We start from the raw sequence: 19,385 nt of genomic DNA on the forward strand, positions 1-19,385 counted from the left end.
TAAAAGTGGCAGCTGTTTTACAGTAAACAAGGTGGTCCTTAATTCAGTGCAAAAACAGCCCACTCTTAAGCTTCTCTAGCACCCAGGGATAAGGGTGACTAATGTATCCTATGGGGCAGGGAAGCAGCTCTAGGTCTCATTAGGGTAAGAAAACAAACATTGCCTTACCCTGTGTAACAGTCAGGTGACTCTAATGGGTTTTCTCAGAACTGAGACAATCAGTGTAAGGTTTCCTAGCTCTTTTGGGGGGGGTGGGTTAGGATACAGCAGCAGAACCTACCACTGTCTTCACCCTCCCCAAACAGTCCTGCTGCCAGCTACCCTTACCCCTGGAGCTCTTAGTGGCTATCTTCAGCCACTGAGCCCCAGTGTCAACTGATGCTGGGCTTGGCCCCTATGGCCCAAAAGTGCCTTACAGCACTTTTTGAGACAGCCTGGTCAGCAGCAGCAGCAGAGGACCAGCACTGCAGCCCACAGGATTGGGCTCCAAGTGTCTGCATCTTAAAGGGCTGGCACAGCATGTTAATTCCACCCATAGCTAACTGGCCCTATATGCCTTCAAAATGCATGTTACTCAGTAAACTGAACTTCAGTTTGGAAACTATGGCTTCTCAAACTATTGGTATGATGGAAACTCATAGCATTTAAAGGAATTAACTGTACTGCTTCAAATTAATAAGCAGAAGCTCCCAAAGTTCTTTACTAAAGTTTCCTTTGAATGCAACGCATGTTCCATCTTACACATGGGTGTGGAAGTGATCTTGGAACTTCAGGACTCAATAAGTTTACATTCTCAGGCTGTCCATGTGCCATTCTAGGCAACAAAGAGGAAGGCTAGGATAGGATACAGGTACAGAAATACCTTCATTTAAAGTAGATATGAAGTAAAATATCTTGCAAAAAAAAAGTGACACATTACCTTCCATAAGCTCTGCTAAAAACGGAATGGACTCTGGTAGGAGCACCATGTAGTTTTCTCTGATTTTTTCTGCAAGTTGTAGTAATGCTAACAAAGCAGCAAATCTAACCTAAAAAAAGAGCAGCCAAAATTACAACACCGCTTCCATGCTGAGTTTATCACTGCATCAATTAGAATTAAACTGCATTCAGATACAGTCGATCTGAATACAAACTCAGAACTCCAGCTTTGTTGAAAACCCATAAATACTTAACTCACAACAGTAGTCTGCTACCACATTTATTAAAGTATGTCACATTCACAATTATTTTTGCACTTTCCCATCTTAGTTACATTAGGGTAGCTTAAAATATGGTATACTTTCAAAATCCAACTCTGACATACATACATACCTTAGGTGACGCATGTCTCATCTTCAGTAAAATCTGATAGTTTAATGGCTTCCAGAGAGAATCATCTGCCATTGCAACTGCTAACTGAGCTATACATGGGATCAAGTGCACTGTCACTCTTTCCTGGAACTTCTCTTCTCCCCCCAGCATATTTTCCAGCTGTTAAAACACACACACACACCAACTGAAAAGACTGAAATAAAAATATTTTGCTATTTAACACTGATTAAGGGACTGGCAAGGACTTTGGGAAAGCTAGCTAATAACACTGTCAAGTTCACTGGCATGACAAAGTATCAACTTTGCATTTAATTGGAAAATAGTCCTGTTGCTTATAAAGAAATCAGTAAACAGAGAACAGTAAAGTAAGTAGTATATATACTACTTATATAGTAGACTTCCAAGGAAAGTCCTAGCCTACAACTAGGTACAATGCACTGAGGATAATGGAAAAGAATGAATTGAAAAGACAATAAGCCCACATTTGCTTAAACCAAGTTATTGAGATAATCATGGAAGGTGATAACATGAAAATGGAAATTCATTAAGGAATTTAACAAAGATGTCTCTGTCTAACTGTTAAGCAATGTGTTACACAATACCTGATCAACCAAAGGCATCATCAGTGTTTCAGCTCTCTCTTTGCTCACAAAATGATGAGAGTCATAAAGGAAAATTTTGTGTAAACAATCAAGGATGGACTGTAGCAACAAGCAGCTCTTTTCTGTATTGTTTTCAGAGTCAAAGAAAGCTTCATCTGCATATTAAAAGTAGACAAGAATAAGGCAACTGCATAGTAGAACCATCATTAAAATAAATTACCATTTTGCTGGGTTGCAATTTGTACAAGTGATCAGAGAATGTTCACTGTGAACATAAATGTTTAATTTAAGCCATTTCTGCCCAAAATTGCAAAAGGGATCAAATATGTACACCTGTGGACTGGGCAGAAATGGGTTAAGTAACTATTGGCAGGTCCAATTGCTATAAACAACATGTTGTGATTTTACTAGCTATGCCAAAACTTGTGTGAACACTTGATATAGCGTGCCACAAACTGCAGCAGCAAGTTGCATCTGAGATGTTATCCAGTGTGTCAGATCTGGTGATCACCAGTTTTCATTCAGAAAAAGCACAAATTTCTAGCTCTTATGATTGCAGAAAGAGGCTTCTGAGAGTTACTAAGGGACTCAGAAGACTGGGAGTAGCCAGGAAAGGAATAATGTTCAATCTCCATTGTAAATGGTCCCTCTCTTAGCTCCCAAGTCATTTGTCCTCATCCTCTACCACTTGGCAATATCTCACAAGTTGCATTTCTCTTCTCCTAGACAAGTACTTTGCAAATATGATGGGTTATATAAATTTGAGTGAATGGCACTGTCTTAAACAATCCAAAACATCTGAATTATGCTTTCATAATGCTACTGGAAACTAACCTGTTTTGGAAATATTGACCTGGTTGAGGGTGTCAGCAAAAGGCTTCACTAAATGACCAGCAAAGAGAGAGAATAGCCCTTTTAGCTGTTGAGCAATGCCATCTGTCAACTGGTAGAAAGTCAGTTGTCGGTCCTTCAAGGCCTCTTCAGTTTTAGACCAATCAAAGAGCTAAAACAGAGAGGAAGTTTAATTTGTGTACAAATACAAAATTTGTAGCTAGTACAAAAACTGCTAGGACAGCAATGTGTCACAAATTCATACCTTGAAGAAGAGAGGCCGGAAAGACATTTCAGAAAGCTTCATAACCATGCTAATTAAGCAATTAATAATTTGAGCCTCTATTTTACCAACGTCCTCCAGATCATCCTATAACAAAACAGATGGCATCATTCAACAACATTAAAATACATACTAGCCTGCGTTGTAGCTATATTTAACATTAAAGGCATGCTTGGGTCTTTAATTTCTTTACAATAATCCCCAAGTAATTGATCAACATGCGTGTCTCTTAAAAATGGAGAATCCACATGTGCAAGAAAAGTCAGGCTTCAATCACTTACTTGGGGGTAACCCCATTGACCTCAGTGGGATTTACTTATGAGTAAATATGTATAGGAATTGCATTGTTAGGCTCTTAAAATCTATTGGTCAATGAGGTATAAGCAGCCTGTGTGAATTACAGCCAATGTCTTTACTTAGAAGATTTTAAAACAAACAAAGCACTTGACACATCTTGTAAAGAACTTATATATTCATTCTTGCTTCACAAAGAATCCCCACACCACCTGGGAGTGTTCAGTTCTGAAATCCAGAGCCTTCATGAAAAATACTGTAAGCTCAGACTGATGGGCAGTGAGCTGTTCTTTTTCCAAAGTTATAATATGCTCCTTCAGAATGTCCATAAGTGTACCTAGACAGTTCTAGAAAAACAAAAATTGAGTCAAGTAACTGAAAGGCAGATGTCTAAATCACAACTACTAGGTAAAACCACTTTCTAAAATAAAGTTTCAAGTTGTAATTTCTCTGAAATAAACTGGATGAATATAGTCAGCCTGCATCTCACTTGAGGGCTCCAAGGTGAAGCCAAAATTGTGTACAGTCAAAACTACCTTAAACCCAAAAAACACACAGGGTCTCTTAAGAATTAAAAATCACATTATGAGATGCAATTGGGGACTGAGGGAACAACAACTCTCTCATTTCAGGCTAGCTCTGGGATATATACTCAATGAACAGAATGGCAGGCTGAAGTTACTGCTTTTTGCAGGAAATTATTTAAATTGTTTTTTTCACTCTTTTTTTTTGCCAGGGGCATTATTTCAATTCACACATAAAATACAAGCAATATGCACGCACTTTACTTCCTTCTTCAGAAAAATATTTTGCTTAAATACTCAATATGAAGACTGAGAACTCTAGGTTTTCAGCATTTCTAACAATTACGTAACAATCATGTATGTTCCTCTCACTATTCTTAAAGACAGTATCTAATTGCTAAATCTCAGACACCACTAAAACACAGATGAAAGTTGCTAGGTGGAGTTCACTTCCCACCCCTTTGCACCTTCAACATGAAGCCAATTGGTTTATGTCCATGTGCTTTCCATTTCACATTTAATATAAAATACCTCTATGTAATAAGCACTTCTCTGTAATATTTCAGAGAACTGAATCATTACTAACCTTTGAAGTATTTGCAATTTCAGTGTAACATTTTGTAATTACTGGAAGAAGAACTCTTGGTGGAAGTTTTGTTGCTAGGGTTGTTTTCAGACATGTCATACGTACATGTACATGGGACAAAGGACCCATTTCAACTGCAATTCTCTCCAAATGGATCACCTAAAATGGTACCAGAATAAACAAAAGCTACAATTCAGCTAAGCCCTGCGCACAAAACTTTGTTTTTTAAACTTGCCTTGTGTACTAAACAAAGCTCATTACTTGCAGACTTCAGTTGTTTTCAACTAGCAAAGGATTTACATCTCAAAAGGGGAAAAAAATAATTCATGGCTTTAAAAAAAAATCAAACTGATGCTAAGAATAATCTCCTTGGAATTGAAAAGAAAAACCATCATGTATAAAATGAACAGAAAGAATTGCAAAAAGCTGAGCTGTCAACATATGCATCTTTATTGTTAAAAATTCATATATTGTGCTTTGCCTTCCCATGAGGGTCACACTCAAGGCAGCTAATACATCTCTTTTACATAATGTGGTAAAAAAGACAGATCACTAAGAATTCATTAAGTACAGCAAGAGCATGTCAGTCAGGACTAAGCCAGTTCTAACAGGCAGCTACGATCAGACAGAGGACCTGTGCTGCTCACTGCACAAGCAAGACAACAGAGAGGCTTCTGGGAAGAATTGGGAAGTGTCTCCTAGCTTTCATCCTCTTCAAGGAACCTGGGTTCTGGTGGATGGAGAGGATAGCAGAGCACTCTCCTTGCTAAAAAAATCTGGACCACTGAAAACTGACAAAGAAAAACTATGTTGGGAAAAACATTGTTTAGAAGCAAAGAAGGACAATGAATGTGATGGCTATTAAGACCAGTGATCCACCTAGCCCAGTACTTTGAAGTCTGCCTAACAGCAGTTCTCAAGAACTGCAGGCAGAGGGGCTTTCCCTTTCTCCTTTAACTCCAGATACTGCGGGTGAGTTTGGGATTTATATATGTGAGACAAGGACCCTTTTCAATGTTATACATTGGTCAGACTTGTTGCAACATGAACAAAGTAAAGAGGGAAAACAAAGGAGTTTCAAGAATTTACAGGCATCAACCTTGAGCTCCAAGTCACTGGAGCATATCCACAGGTGTCTACAAACAGCAACAAGTGTTTTGGCTGTTGGAAGACAGTTTACTTTAAACATTCAGAAAAAAAAAACCTCAGCAGAACATGAAGCCCCTTTCCCTCCCCCACATGCAGGTGGACTAAGACTGAGATCAGGAGAAAATGCCACACATACTACTCTGTACTACATTACAAGTTACATGTAACATCCAGGCAGCAAGTATACAGATCTAAGTAGTTCACAGAGAAACCATCAACATTTTATTGCTAGACAGATTCATAATTCTTTATCTCCACATTAAGATATATTACTCACCTGCAACAAGGTATCCAGCAGGTATGGACTGAGGAAACAGGGCAGTGTTTCCACAACCTTCAAGAGAGCTGTCACTGCACTAAGCAAGTAAATTTCACTGGCAACCAACTCCTTTTTATGTTTCAGAGTCTTTAGCAAAGCCGGCATAAGCCTAAAAGTAATGTATACAGAAGATTTATTCGCTTGTTTGCAGATATGACCTCCATCCCAATAGACAAAAGATCTTTCCTCATCATTCTACTTTAGCATATTTGATTGTGGGCTGTTTAGAAGAATATTAAGGTAAAATACTTCGAATGAAATGTTGCTGAAAATGCAGAGATGGAGCTTCAATGGAAGTTACATCTTAGAGCAAAGGTGTCAAACTCGTTTCATACCGAGGGCCAAATACCATTCATGATGCCTGCTGAGGGCCAAAGTTATGTCATTAGGCAGGAAGTGATGTCATTAAACAGGTCATAACCAAAAATAAGCACTTTTTCTTACTTAGGAACTCATTAGCTGCAAACGACAGAAGAGAAAACACACAAATCTTGATCATGATATGAGAGAGCCCAATTTTCATGTGGGCTGCCCTTACAGCAGTAACAGCACTGCTCAGCAGCTGAGAGTCTGAGGGCCGGATAAGAAGCTTCTGTGGGCCGCATCCAGCCCCCAGGCCTTATGTTTGACACCCCTGCCTTAGAGAGTCTAGCTTTGTAAGAACTGATTAATATTTTCCATTCAGCAATCTACACACATGCAGTGGAACACAGGCCATAATTACAAGGATACTGCTAATACGTTGAAGCAAAGGCTTCTTAAGGCACATGACCTGGCACAGTGCAGCAGCTAAGACTGCAAGGTCCCCAGTTCAAATCTTGTCTCAACCATGAACTGACTAGGTGTCGATTAACAAGCCACTGTTATTTCAGCTTCAACCCACACATCTGTAGTATGAGGAACAACATCTGGCCTACCTTAAAGGGCTGTTGTATGAAATAATGTATACAGTCTGAAGTGCTAATAAATATTACACATATTTCTTGTGTTTGGTAATGATACCTCGGGAGATGAGGTATGGTCAGTGCTCTTAGAGCACAGGTGACCTCAGCTGCACATAGCAGGGCACTGCCTGTAACATTTCTTTCTTCCTTGTGGTCTGAAGAAATCACATCAATGGCAGTTTGCAGAACGGGGACAAACGGCTTCTGGTTTTCTGTGCCAAAACACTTGCAGAGCAGCTTCAGGCCAAACAGAGCGGTCTGCCTATTGATTGCTTGCTCCTGCTCAGCCTCGCCTGTGTTCTGACGCACAACAGCAAGAAGATCAGGAACCATTCCTAGCAGCAGGTCAACCTGGGATGCAAAATTGGAGATAGAAAACAATGCTCATTAAGGTCTCTTGCTGTTCCACACCTGTTTGCAAAATAATTCAAGGAGTAATGGACTATCCACTGCTTCATCTGAGATCTCCCAGCAACCCTTCAGCAAGGAACATCTACTGTTTAAAGCCAAGATGGGCCACATAATCCTCCCTTCACCATCACTGCTTGAGCCTGTCTCTCATCATCTTTTTCCTTATGACACAGAGTGAAATTCTATTTTCCCTGTCCTTGATCTTTTTCTCTTTTTGCCTAATCATAAGGTGACTATGATAATTGCAGGAGGAATTCCCATGGTAACAGAAACAGAGATAATCAGAAGTATGGGTTACTTGTGTCTTCTGCCATTGTGTGCGTTGTTGTAACTTGTTGTTTAAGAGATCCATTGCTTTACGTCTCACAGAAGGCAGCTTGTTGGCCATGAGGCTCCTGATCACAGGAATAAAGGTTTCTGTTGGCAGTAAGGCATTGACCTGAAAAGAAACAACCAAAAAAGTGTAATGTATGAAAACCTTACAGAACTCTTAATCACCAAAAGTAAAGTGTCAAAATCACAGATAGAACGGAAAAAGAAATGCAACTATCACACCTGCATATGTGGTCACAAGACTGAAAAAAATCTATGTCTACACCACCAGCAGCAGAAACTTACTTTATCTAGCACATCGTAGGACTTATTGAGCAGAGCCCTCCAAAACTTTGCTGTTGGTGTGTCAGCATTTTCTTCCACAGAGCATGCCACAGTATTTATGTAGCAGAGAACGTCTTCCAACAATCTGGATAAACAACAACTATAGTGAGTCATTGAACTCCACAGAGGAATACATTGGTTCGAATCCAAACAAAGCTAATCTTGATCTTGCTGAAATTAACAGGACTTCAGTTAGTCACAACTAACTCAATTCCCATTGTTTCAATGGGACTTGGGTCAAGATCAACATTCTTTGAACACGGCCCAATCCTTCCATTAGAAGGGACACCATCTCTAAACCATTGTATCCACTAGATAAGGGCAATGCAACTTATGGGTAAGGGAACAAATATTGCCATACCTGGAGGAGGCTTCTGTGACTGCCCCCCAACTGCAGGATGCAGCACATGCCCCACTGGCACAGCTATGCCTGTGCTGGAAAGTGGGTTAGGATTGTGCCCTAAGTGAATCCAGCAGCAACGACTTTGCAAAGAGAATTTGCCTCCAGATGCAGTACCCTGCTAGGCCTGTAAATAGCTATTTGGAACTGCAGCCTCAGTCAACAAGCCTTGGATTTATTAATTCTTAATCTAGGTTTATAGTAGAAATTGCTTGCCAAAATATTCAGAGGATTTCAGTTCTACCCTTGCTAGAACAGTTTTGTCATTTTGTTTATAAGCAAGAGAAGTAACAGAAAACTTTCTCAAAGGATTTCAAATTTTTCCATCATTTGTCCATATTTGTATTTAACTATGTATTAAATTTGTATTTAACTAAGAAAATACTTCAAATCTTACTTAACTCATTTCTGCCCAGCCCACAGGTGTACACATTTGATCCCTGTTGCAATATGCAACATTGGATAGAAATGGTTTAATGCTTATGATATGCAAAGCAGGTAGAATTATGGGTGATATTTCCTTTCACACAAAGCCAGCAACAAGAAGTTAAACTACTCTGCGTGGTTTGGAGTATCAGAGCAGATTTAGATTAGGAAATCCAGTATAATCCAATGTTATAACCAAGAATAGCATCATCACAAGTATGCTACTGAGCAGTAACAGGACCTTAACAATAAAAGTGACAGTCCAAAGTACCTAACGCTGCCACAATCAAGCATTACCAGGAAGAAATATTTCTAGCATTCTTGCAAAATTTTCTTTAACAGAAGAAAACAACGTCCTTTACTTTGTTCAGTGACCACCTGCTGGCTGGTATTATATTATAATATAATATATAAATATAATTATATTTAACAATATAATTCTCCCCTCTGGCCTCTAATTTTAAACAAATGCTTCATCTTTTCCTTCCTTCGTCTTCCCATCTTGGACACAGATTTATTCCATGTGACTTTAACTAAAATTCTCCTTATTGCTACCTCCTTTTGAATTTTTTTTCTGCACTCAATAGGACATCAAGTGTACCTCTGTTCAAATTGTTTTAACTCCTCAACATCTTCACATTCAACCACCTAGATGATAAAGAAAAATAACAGTTACCTGGACAATGTCACCCTACCAACCACTATAGCAGCTTCAAGCAGTGCTCTGATGCACATGACGATGTGCTCTTAGCTAGTAGCTAGTATTTCGCAAAATGTACAGCAGGCAGCAGCAAAAATATCTGTGTGGTTGCAATTTCATCATGGTTCATGGAATTCAGTCATATCACAGAATGTAAATTAGCTCCATGCCATTAAAAAACTCAACTGCTAAATATTTTAGATATCACGGTCACAAATTAATATTTAAACATACAGCAGAGGATACGGTTGAACAAGATGGCATTCATCTGGTGCCCTCTTGCATCACAGAATACTGGTTGATCACATATGGATCACACCAGGGAAGGCATATAGGATACAGCATGTGCTGGCTTTGTCTCCTGGGCCCAATCTGCCCACCCTCCTCCCCCATCACTGCCCTTCCCCACCCCATTATACCCCCTCCCTGCCCTCCCCTGCTCCATCCCACCCCTGCACTGCTCAGCACAGAGCTTACCCGCTCTGGCGTGTGTTGCTCTTTCTGCTGGTGCACGTGGGAAGGTTTTGGTCTTCCCACAGGCTGGCCTTGAGACTGCGCTGTCACAATGTGCTTTATTGCATGTTTGCAACAGTACGCACGGCGGAGCAGCCGCTCTGCCGGCACACATGGAGGTTAGGATTGTGCCATAAGCTGCAGTATGATTTTGGTTTTTCACAAATAATCATAATAATTCACTGCCTCACCTGTTTCACAAAACTGCGTGAAGCCAGAAGCTGTGCCATGAAAGACACAGACAGGAATTTGAAATGTCTCAGCTGTTTGCCAGAGTGAGACTCCACACTGAAAAGCTCCATTTCTTGATTGTGTGATTTTGTCTTGCGTAGTCTTGATTTCTTTTGTTCGGGGACATCTGTAGAAACAACCCCACCCAAGTCACTTTAAACAATTTTTTTTGAAAGGAAGAAAAGGGCACAACTATAAATATTTAGATTAAAAGGTCCAATTACTAAACAGTCCCAAAAAGTGGGGCATAGCTTAAAGTGAGATCATTAAAAAATTATGCAATATGAAAAGCCAATTTTATAATAGAAATTAAATTCTGAAAATCCCAATAAGTTAATTTCATCTGTTTAACTACTACCGAATTGTTTCTCTGGCCATTACCTTCCTTGTTCTCTGGCAGTTTTGTTAAATACTGCAATATAGCCATCAAACTCTGCAGCTGCTGTTTCACACTAAATTCACAACACACAGAAATCCAGAATTCAGTATCAGTCTCCAAAACAGCATCCTGCATCAGTAATGAAGGGAGAGGCAGGGGGGGAAAAAAGACAGAAAACGCAGTGTTACCAGAATTCATCATGTGCAATGCATCTTTGAACAGATGCACTGTCGAACATTCTTCCTACCTTCTCCCCATTGGCTACTGAAGTAACTGATTTTGTCACATGCTGTTCAAACAACAGCACCAGAAGAATCCATAGGAATCGCTCCCCTCCCAAAGTGCTGATCAGCTGCTCTAGAATTGGGAGTCGTCGATGCTCAGGCACATGAGGCAGAGCATCCACAAAGACACGGATTATTTTAATCACCACTCCTTCCATGTTTCCTGCCATTTCTGAAGAATCATTATCCTTCTCGGCCTACAAAGCAAATGTTCAAAGAATTAGACCATACACACAAATGCAACTGGAAGAGCATTTTATTTAATACTAAGCAAGACAAAACTAGACGGGACTCTTCCTAGAAACACACAGTGAACAAAGTTATAATCTCAACAGGAGTTTGCACCATGAGGTCCTATAAGCCAGTGTAAATGACTCAATACAAACTCAAAATGCCATACCTGTATCAGAGCAGGAATGACCATCTTCACTGTCTTGTTAATCACTTGGAAACTGTAAGCATCATCCAGGCGCATCACATTGGCCCCCATAAATGTAAAAATGGGCATGATATTGTGCAGCACTTTGCCCTGGACAAGAGAAATAACAGTTGAATGTTTTCTCTTTCAGATATTCTTCACTTCTATGGTTCCCAACCTAGTTTCTCTGTGCTTCAAGAGGTAGTCATCCCTTCCTCTATAAGCACAGTTCATCATGTCAACACAGTACTATTTGTCCTTCTCCTTTAGTTACTCTGATGTGGAAATGAAAGACCTTTCCAGCTGCCAAGAGGCCTGCTGAGCTTCATGTTCTGGGAAGTGGGATCTGATTGGAATCAGGAAGACTCGAAAGAATTTCCCATAAAGCATGGACTAGCAGGCAGCTATATATTTCTCTCCAACATTTAGTTTGTAGCATCAGTGAAGCAGGTGCTGTTTGGAATATAGAAGCAACATGGCCCCTGCTCCAGGAACAAAATGATGGTTGTGAGACAATTTAGGGGCTAACAAAGGGATACTAGAAGTGGGGGCAAGGAAGAAGGAGAGGTTAAAGGAAAACTAGGGCTGTTCTAAGAAGGCTGCAATGAGTTAAGCTTTGAGAGCAGTCTTGGAGGATAAGAAGAAAGCAGTGTAATCAACAGGAGGCTCTTGCAAGACACCAAACAGATACTCTTCCAAGGACTCTTTAAAATCAATGCCTGAAGTACCTAAGTGCCAGCTTAGATGGGATCATCTAAGTCCATCCCTTCTTAACAGTCTGTTTCAGTTTTTAACTTAATACTTTCCAATTCTTGGCAACAAGTAGAACAAGAATGAACATGTACTCACAGGAAAAATTCCAGCAGCAGCACCCAGCAAGAGCAAAGCATGGTGGTGAGTCTGAGGCATTCCTGAAACCCTGATGCACTGAACTATCAGTTCCACATTAAATTTCTCTTCATCAAGAATATCTCAAAGAGAAAAGCAAACATTTCAAAGCTTAGCAAGGCTGAAGTTTTAAAATTAAGAATACACCAGATCACAGCCGCATTCACATATCAATACTTGCCGATTTTCAATTGGCTCATTACCCAATGCCTTCACTCAAAAGGTAACACACACACACACCCCTCTAAACACCTCATACAACACATTCAGGGAGCCAGTATGGTGTGGTGGTTTGACTGCCACACTATGACAGGGGGAAGCCCAGGACAAGCTTCCACTTGGCAATTAAACTCGTTAGGAGATTTTGAACCAGGCCCTGTTTCCCAACCTTGCCTACCACATAGGGTTGTTAGGAGGATACAACTGGAGGAGAGGCAACAACTTTAAGTACTGTTCTGAGTTCCTAAGGGGAAGGGTAGAAGAGAAATGGAAATAATCATGATAATATTAAAAACAGAAAGGTATTTTTTTCTTTACCTGCTTTTATCCTGCCGCCATCTGGGGACAGTCTCTGACAAATGTTTAATAGACAGCCCAGTATTAGCTGTTTTGTATATTCCAGATTTTCCTGTTCTGCAGAGGGTTCTAGACACCTGGAAATTCAGAAAATAGTTAAACAACAACTTTGGAGAAATGCAACAATATATTACAATAATATAATGCAATAGATTTGTGGCAATAGATTTATTTAATTTTGGGGGGGCCTGTTTTCCCTAATGTTGGACACTTCTAACCTCCAGAGGCTTCTGTGATGTCTCAGCATCCTAAAAAGCTGCTGTGATATCTTGCTGCAGTAGCCTTTATCCTCTTTGAATTCAATGCACTTTCAGAAAAGCTACACAGCACAGAAAACAGGGCAATTTGTGGACTGCATGTCTGCCTTACACAATAGATCAGTCTTCCTGCTGGGGTTGGCATGCAACAGCCAACTGGGCATTCAAGCTTTGCTGTGATTCATTTTGCAGACCCCTTCATTTTTATTGATTGGTTCCTTAAGCCCTTTATTAAACTCTGTATATGTTTTAGGGTGCAATCCTATGTCAAGGTTTGTGCTGCATCAAGCAAAAAAGGAATTTTTCAGCCTGGATAGTGATGAAGCACTGAGGTTACTTGGAAAACCTACATGGGGAAAATGTAAACTAGCTGATGCAATACTGTGAAATAGTGATCACAAGACAATGAGGTCACCTGATCTGTGACTGGCTGGCTCCAATATATAAACAGACAGTGGAAGCTATGGGTGTGGGTTGTTCGTGGATGGTGACCGGGAGAGGTGCTGCTGGAGTCATTGCTGGTGTGTGATATCCTGCAGTTTCTACTCTGCTGCTGATTCTTCTTCTACTGTGTTCCTGATAAGCCTTTTGTTTTGCTAAAACTTTCTTCAATACAAGTCTGTTTGCTGCAAGGAACGTGCAGCTGTGTGTTTCTCCTTGGGACTACTTGCTTCAAACGCTCTCCTACATGCTGCTACTCTGCTCTGCTAGTGGGGGCAAACCGGTGTACCCCTAGCATTCCTGACATCCTACCCTGAGCTGCAACAGGCAAGCCAAGAGGCTTGCATTGTATCCAGAGCAGGATAGGGGCCCAAGGTGGCTCAGCCAGAGGCAAGGGGAAACATTTCCCCTTACCTCTGGGTAAGACGCCTTCTCCCCTATGGTCTCCTCAGACTTGTGCCACCTCCTGAGGTGGTGCAAGTCCAAGGAGACTGGAGCAGCTTGAAGCTGCTCCGAGCTCCTGGGAATGGAGGTTGGGATCCAGCATAAGTGCTGGATCCCACCCCCTGCCTCCCATTCTCCACCTGCCCGCCCCCAGGGCCGCCCACCGCCTGCTCTCCCACCACCCAGAAATGCCTCCCTCCCTGCCCACCCCAGAGGCTTACGTCAGCCCAGCTGGGCAGAAGCAAGCTTCGGCAAGAAAGTTGCCATGGAGGCTGGATTCAGCCTCCATATGTCAGTGCACCTTTGTGCGCCAACGTGGCTTACTCCAGTGGAGGCACAAATGTGCCTTATGGCAAGTAAAGGGCAGGATTGTGCCCTTACTGATTTACCTGCCTGGTTCAAGTTCATATATGAGAAAGTGGTTTTCCACTCTACACAAATCACTCTAGTTCTGCTATTGTCTATCTTCAAAAGCAGCCAGATTTTGGGTGAGAGGGCTTGGTTAACTTGAGAGAGGGAATTTCCCAAGGTCATATCTTTCTGTATGGGCATCCCAGTCTTGGGCAGTGGCAGCAAGCAATTTTTTCTCCAGTAAATTCCTGATTAAGCAGTAGGAAGAGTAAGGTGCATGGGGGAAAGGGCTGTCTCTAACCATTAGGCACTACAACCATTTGGCATGCCAGCCTTCCGCCACAGGAGCACAAGTCAGAAGCACTAAGTAGTAAACAGTGCCTCACCCACTGATTAGTCAGGAAACAGAAAACAGTGCCTTGCCCACCAGCTAGTCAGACAAAAAAATAGCTTCTTCCCTATGACTGGTTCTCTCTTGGGCTTAGAACCCTCCATCATTATGCCGTTTCCCTACCTTTTTGGCCATTAAGAACATATTTCAAGTTTTAGAGAACCAAAATTTTAAAGCAAAGATAAACTGTCCAAAGCAAATATATGTACATTTTAATACTTCTATACAAGGCAGTCTTGCATTTTGTGTTCTATCGTACAGAAAAAGTGAGGCAAACAAAAACTGTATTTGTGATGTACCTGACATCCCAATTCAGTGAGGACAAAGTTAAGTTATTTGGAAAAATTAAACTGGAACAATTCAGTCAGCTGTTTGCAAAAATGGGGAGGGGACAAGGTGCAGAGGTCTCTAGGAGCACAGGCAACTCCCAGAGAGCAAGCTCATACAACACAATTGCCATCCCAATATGCACATGAGAGTGGGACTGTGATGGTCTCTATGCTCCTAGACTTTCAACAGCAATTAAGGCCCTCTGCACACCCCTCCAGGTTCATAAACTGTCAAAAAAAAACAGCAGACCAAATAAGTTGAAGGGGTACCTCCATGGTTTCGACTTTTGATTTTAGTGTACTTGTTTCTAATATTACTGTTTTTAAATTGCTGATTGCCTTGGGGATTTTTTTAAAACTAAAAAGTGGCATATAAACCATAAACAAATCAGTCAATGCAGTGACCAGACACACAGCTAGTTTGCACTCAAACCATACAGAGGGGCTGAGCAGAGCCAAATTGTGGCCAAGTGTGGGCTCTTATGAGGCCCCTTTGATGTATCCTGACCCAGTAAGGGATGTAGAGAACCTTTAACCCTTGGGATGCCCCTTCCTCAGGGCTGAAGTGCAGAAATGCATCAGTGTTACCAGGCCCTTGAGCATCAGGCCTGGATTGAGACCCCAATCTTCTTATGGGTCTGCCATAAAGGACAATCTGTCTTACACTTGCTCTCGAAGCCAGGTGTCATTACCTTGCCAGTAAGCTGAAAAGTGAAGGTACCAGAGCCTGTGGCTGACTGAGCTTCTTCTTGTGTTGCAGCAATTCCAGGATAAGTGTAATTCTCTGCCAGTTCATGCCATTTTCTTCTGGTACACATTCCTGATCGTGTGCTTTTCTGAAGGATGAAAACAAAGAACTTTTATTTACAAGTAAAAGTTGCAGTAACTGCAGCCTGCTTCCTAGGCTGGGCTAAGGTAGTTCATTGAATTCCATCAGGAAGGAGTCACAGTCCTTCCTGGCACCCCATCCCCCCCTCACCTTCAGGGCTTTAAGCAACACCTTCAGTCTCAAAAACTGGAGGGGCACAGGCAATTGGACTGAATTTTGATGGCTACATCTATATATTAAGAAAACATAAATAAAGAGTTACCTTTAAGGCAGCCTTCCATAGATACACATCTATAAGGTGAGAAATTTTTTACGAAAAACTCCAGTGTAGACCATCTCCTTGTCCTATCTGTTTGTCACTCAGGGGGTCAGGACAGTTCAGGGGTGTTGTGGCAGCCAGGAGAAGCCCAGAGGAGCAGCAGGCATGAGTTTACCCTGTGCAATATCGCTCCGGTTGGCCATGCAACTAGCCAGCATGTGACTCGGCAGGCAGGCTGCCGCTAGGTGTTAAAGTCTGCCAACTACAAACTCAATACAACTGCAAATCAGGGAAAAAAATTCCCCTTGCTTTCTCTCTTCTCCCTCCTTCCCTCCCTTCTGGATATTCCATTACACAGAAGGGGGAATGGGACACAGTACTGTATAAGTACCTTAATGTGCTTAATGTCTTCAAAAACAGCGGTGCAACTCAGATTCTTTCCCCCCTTTTAATCAGGGTCTAGGCAAACATCAGATCTTCCTCACAAGCATCTTTCCCTAAGGCCCCCCCCCCACTAATCTGAAGGTCATGGAACATTCCATGATTTTTAGTGTCTATGGTAATTAGATTGGGGGGAAAAAAAGAGGTGATGAGGGGGGCAGAAGGGAAGGAGCAAAACTTTTTTTTCCCACTTTCTCCCCTGTGAGCACTCATTATTTTTGCAAGTTCCCAGTTGTTCTGCACGACTATTATGCCCCAAGGTTTGTTTGGCCACTGTGTGATCACTGGTGCTTGTGCTTTCCTCTAATTTTGTGCAACACTTGAATCCCATACAAATGTTCAGTGATTGGGTAGAGCAGAGGTTCTCAAATGCTTCCAACTCCGGAGCCCTTTACATTCCTAAAAAAGAGCCTTGTGGAGCCCCAGAGCATGAGCACATGCATGGAGTGGTGGAGCACTGAGCCCAACACTGAATATCGGTGAAGAACCAAAACAGGACGGGAACGAAGGCCATGAACAGTGAAGGCAAGAGGGACGAGATGAGCAAACTGGGTGGGGGCAAATGAGGCAACTTACAATTTGCTTATGGAACTCCAGAAGGGGTTTCTGGGAGCCCAAGATTCCTAGTAGTACACTTTGAAAAAGGTAGAGGGTACATTTGTCACAATCGTGATGGCTGGCTATACATCTTTTCCATGTTTAAAGTTTGCACACTGATCTCAATGTACATATGGTGGTGTACAAGTCTAGCTTTTCAATGATGCTATCTAGAAGTGTTAAACTGAGTGGCAAAATTGGAGGAGTGACAAACCGATGAGCCCCCACCCATCTGTCTTCCAGCCTGCTGCCAAAAGAGTTGCTCCAGGCATCTCTCCAATATTCCTCTGACTTGCTGACAACAAACTGGAAGGGGAACTAGGAGGTAAAAGCCCTCTTCTCCCTCTAGTGCCACTGAAGGAAGAAGGGGAGAAGGAGCTGACACAGCTACAAATCTCCTCTCCCCGCCTAACCAACTGCTTACAAAGCACCAAGTGGGCAAGGAGTGGTAATTTGGAGTCCACCTGCCCGTGATCCCTTTCCATTCCCTTGAGCTGCTCAAAATGTGCAGCCTCTATCCTCTGCTATTTCAAATTACCACTCCTATTTCAAATGCCAGCATGTTCTACTCATGTTGTTCATCTGAAACAGGAGAAATGCAGAAGATGGAAGCTACCCACTGAGAGCAACTCAAGAAAAGGAAAGGAAACAGACTGTGGGGAGCTTTCCACCTCTCTCCTTATCCACTAGGGCAGTATTTCTCAAACTGTGGGTCAGGACCCACTAAGTGGGTCATGAGCCAATTTCAGGTGGGTCCCCATTCATTTCAATATTTTATTTTTAATATAGACGTGATGCTACCATGATGTGTGACTGCAGTTGGGGAATGATACAGACCTGTGCTTTAAACAAGCTACTATGTATATTCTTTTAACAATGATAGTCAATGGGACTTATGCCTGGGTAAGTGTGGGTGGAATTGCAGCCTATGATTGTTAAACATTTTCCTGCTTGATGACATCACTTCCAGTGGGTCCTGACAGATCCTCATTCTAAGAAGTGGGTCCTGGTGCTAAATGTGTGAGAACAACTGCACTAGGGAGTTGCACATACACTCACCCACAAAAAATGGCAAGGGCGGCAAAAGTGGCATGGGGATGGGGGTTCATGCAGCAGGGAGATATGGGTCACCCCTGTGGCTGGAAGCTCTTTCAATGAACAGGAAAGTTGTGCTCTCAGAAGGGATCCTTTACATCTATGGAGCACTATGGCAGAAAACGTGGCAAACATGCAAATACACAGCCTGAATCAATATAAGTGCCATCTCCAAAGTATAGTAGCCCCAGTACTCAGAGAGAGAGAGAGAGAGAGAGAGAGAGAGAGAGAGACAGACAGACAGACAGACAGACAGACTAGCTTTCCATTTTCTGTACACTGTACCTCTGCTGTTGCATCTTCTGTCTTCTTGTCTGGTGAACAGTAGCCAAGTTCTTTGCTTTCGGCAGAGGCTCCAGTTCCATGCTAACCTGCTCAGCATCAACTGAAATCTAGACAATAGGTAGGAAAACAAAATTTGTTCCAAAGGCACATAGCATTAATGAGTCATCCACCACCCCATGTAGTAGATGATCTGGCCACCTTTCCGTCAAGGGAGAATGCTGTATGGCAGGATCACAGCTCCATGATAACCAAGGAGAGAGTATGCCGACTGATGACTTAATGGGCAGCTCCATTAAAAGCCATTTGCTGCTTGGGTAGAAGCGCTCCAATACTTTGGTATTTATTTTAGAAAAATTTTATCCCATCTTTTTTCCCCACTATCAGGCCACCTACAGTAGCTCACAACAATACAATTAAAATACAGAATAACAGCAATAAAAATGACAGTAATAAAAAATGCACAATAGCAGCAATAGGGCAATAAAATCCCTATTGGGATTTAGTATTGCCTGCCTATGTAAACCGCCTTGAATTAAAGTCTGAGGAGAAATCTGATGACCAAGAAAGGCGGTATATAAATATCTGTATTATTATTACTATTATATTATATTAATATAATAATTATATTATATATATATTATATAATATATTAATTATATATAATTAATATAATTAATAATATTAATATAATAATAATAATAATAATAATAATAATAATAATAATAATAATAATAATAATAATAAAAAGACAATATGGGAACATGTATTTGTTGCTTTTCCAGAAGCAATCTAAAACCTAATAAATGCAGCAACTAATATAAGAACAGAACCAAACACAGATTGAAGAGTGACTAAACAACCTAAAACAACAGACCCAGGGCAGAAAAGCCACATGGAAAAAAAAGGTATTATGCCCTCAGTGCAAGGCAAACAGGAAGGA

General features: G+C 41.4%; 1 protein-coding gene across 1 annotated transcript in view; it reads right to left on the reverse strand.

The window, feature by feature from the left end:
- The window catches only part of HEATR1 (HEAT repeat containing 1), a 45,322-nt gene that overhangs the window by 605 nt on the left and 25,332 nt on the right, over positions 1–19,385 (reverse strand). The window contains exons 25-44 of the mRNA XM_066611462.1: positions 18,446–18,552; positions 15,632–15,775; positions 12,688–12,803; positions 12,112–12,233; positions 11,245–11,373; positions 10,808–11,041; positions 10,563–10,689; positions 10,142–10,308; positions 9,339–9,385; positions 7,873–7,996; positions 7,553–7,693; positions 6,902–7,194; positions 5,858–6,008; positions 4,432–4,590; positions 3,534–3,668; positions 3,010–3,114; positions 2,748–2,916; positions 1,914–2,068; positions 1,312–1,470; positions 920–1,028 (exon numbers count right to left, since the gene is read on the reverse strand). Coding sequence (XP_066467559.1) covers positions 920–1,028; positions 1,312–1,470; positions 1,914–2,068; positions 2,748–2,916; positions 3,010–3,114; positions 3,534–3,668; positions 4,432–4,590; positions 5,858–6,008; positions 6,902–7,194; positions 7,553–7,693; positions 7,873–7,996; positions 9,339–9,385; positions 10,142–10,308; positions 10,563–10,689; positions 10,808–11,041; positions 11,245–11,373; positions 12,112–12,233; positions 12,688–12,803; positions 15,632–15,775; positions 18,446–18,552 — 2,893 coding nt within the window. The remainder of the gene's footprint in view (positions 1–919; positions 1,029–1,311; positions 1,471–1,913; positions 2,069–2,747; positions 2,917–3,009; positions 3,115–3,533; positions 3,669–4,431; positions 4,591–5,857; positions 6,009–6,901; positions 7,195–7,552; positions 7,694–7,872; positions 7,997–9,338; positions 9,386–10,141; positions 10,309–10,562; positions 10,690–10,807; positions 11,042–11,244; positions 11,374–12,111; positions 12,234–12,687; positions 12,804–15,631; positions 15,776–18,445; positions 18,553–19,385) is intronic.

Source organism: Tiliqua scincoides, chromosome 1 (genome assembly GCF_035046505.1).
Source record: "Tiliqua scincoides isolate rTilSci1 chromosome 1, rTilSci1.hap2, whole genome shotgun sequence".
In the NCBI taxonomy this organism is placed as follows: domain Eukaryota; kingdom Metazoa; phylum Chordata; class Lepidosauria; order Squamata; family Scincidae; genus Tiliqua; species Tiliqua scincoides.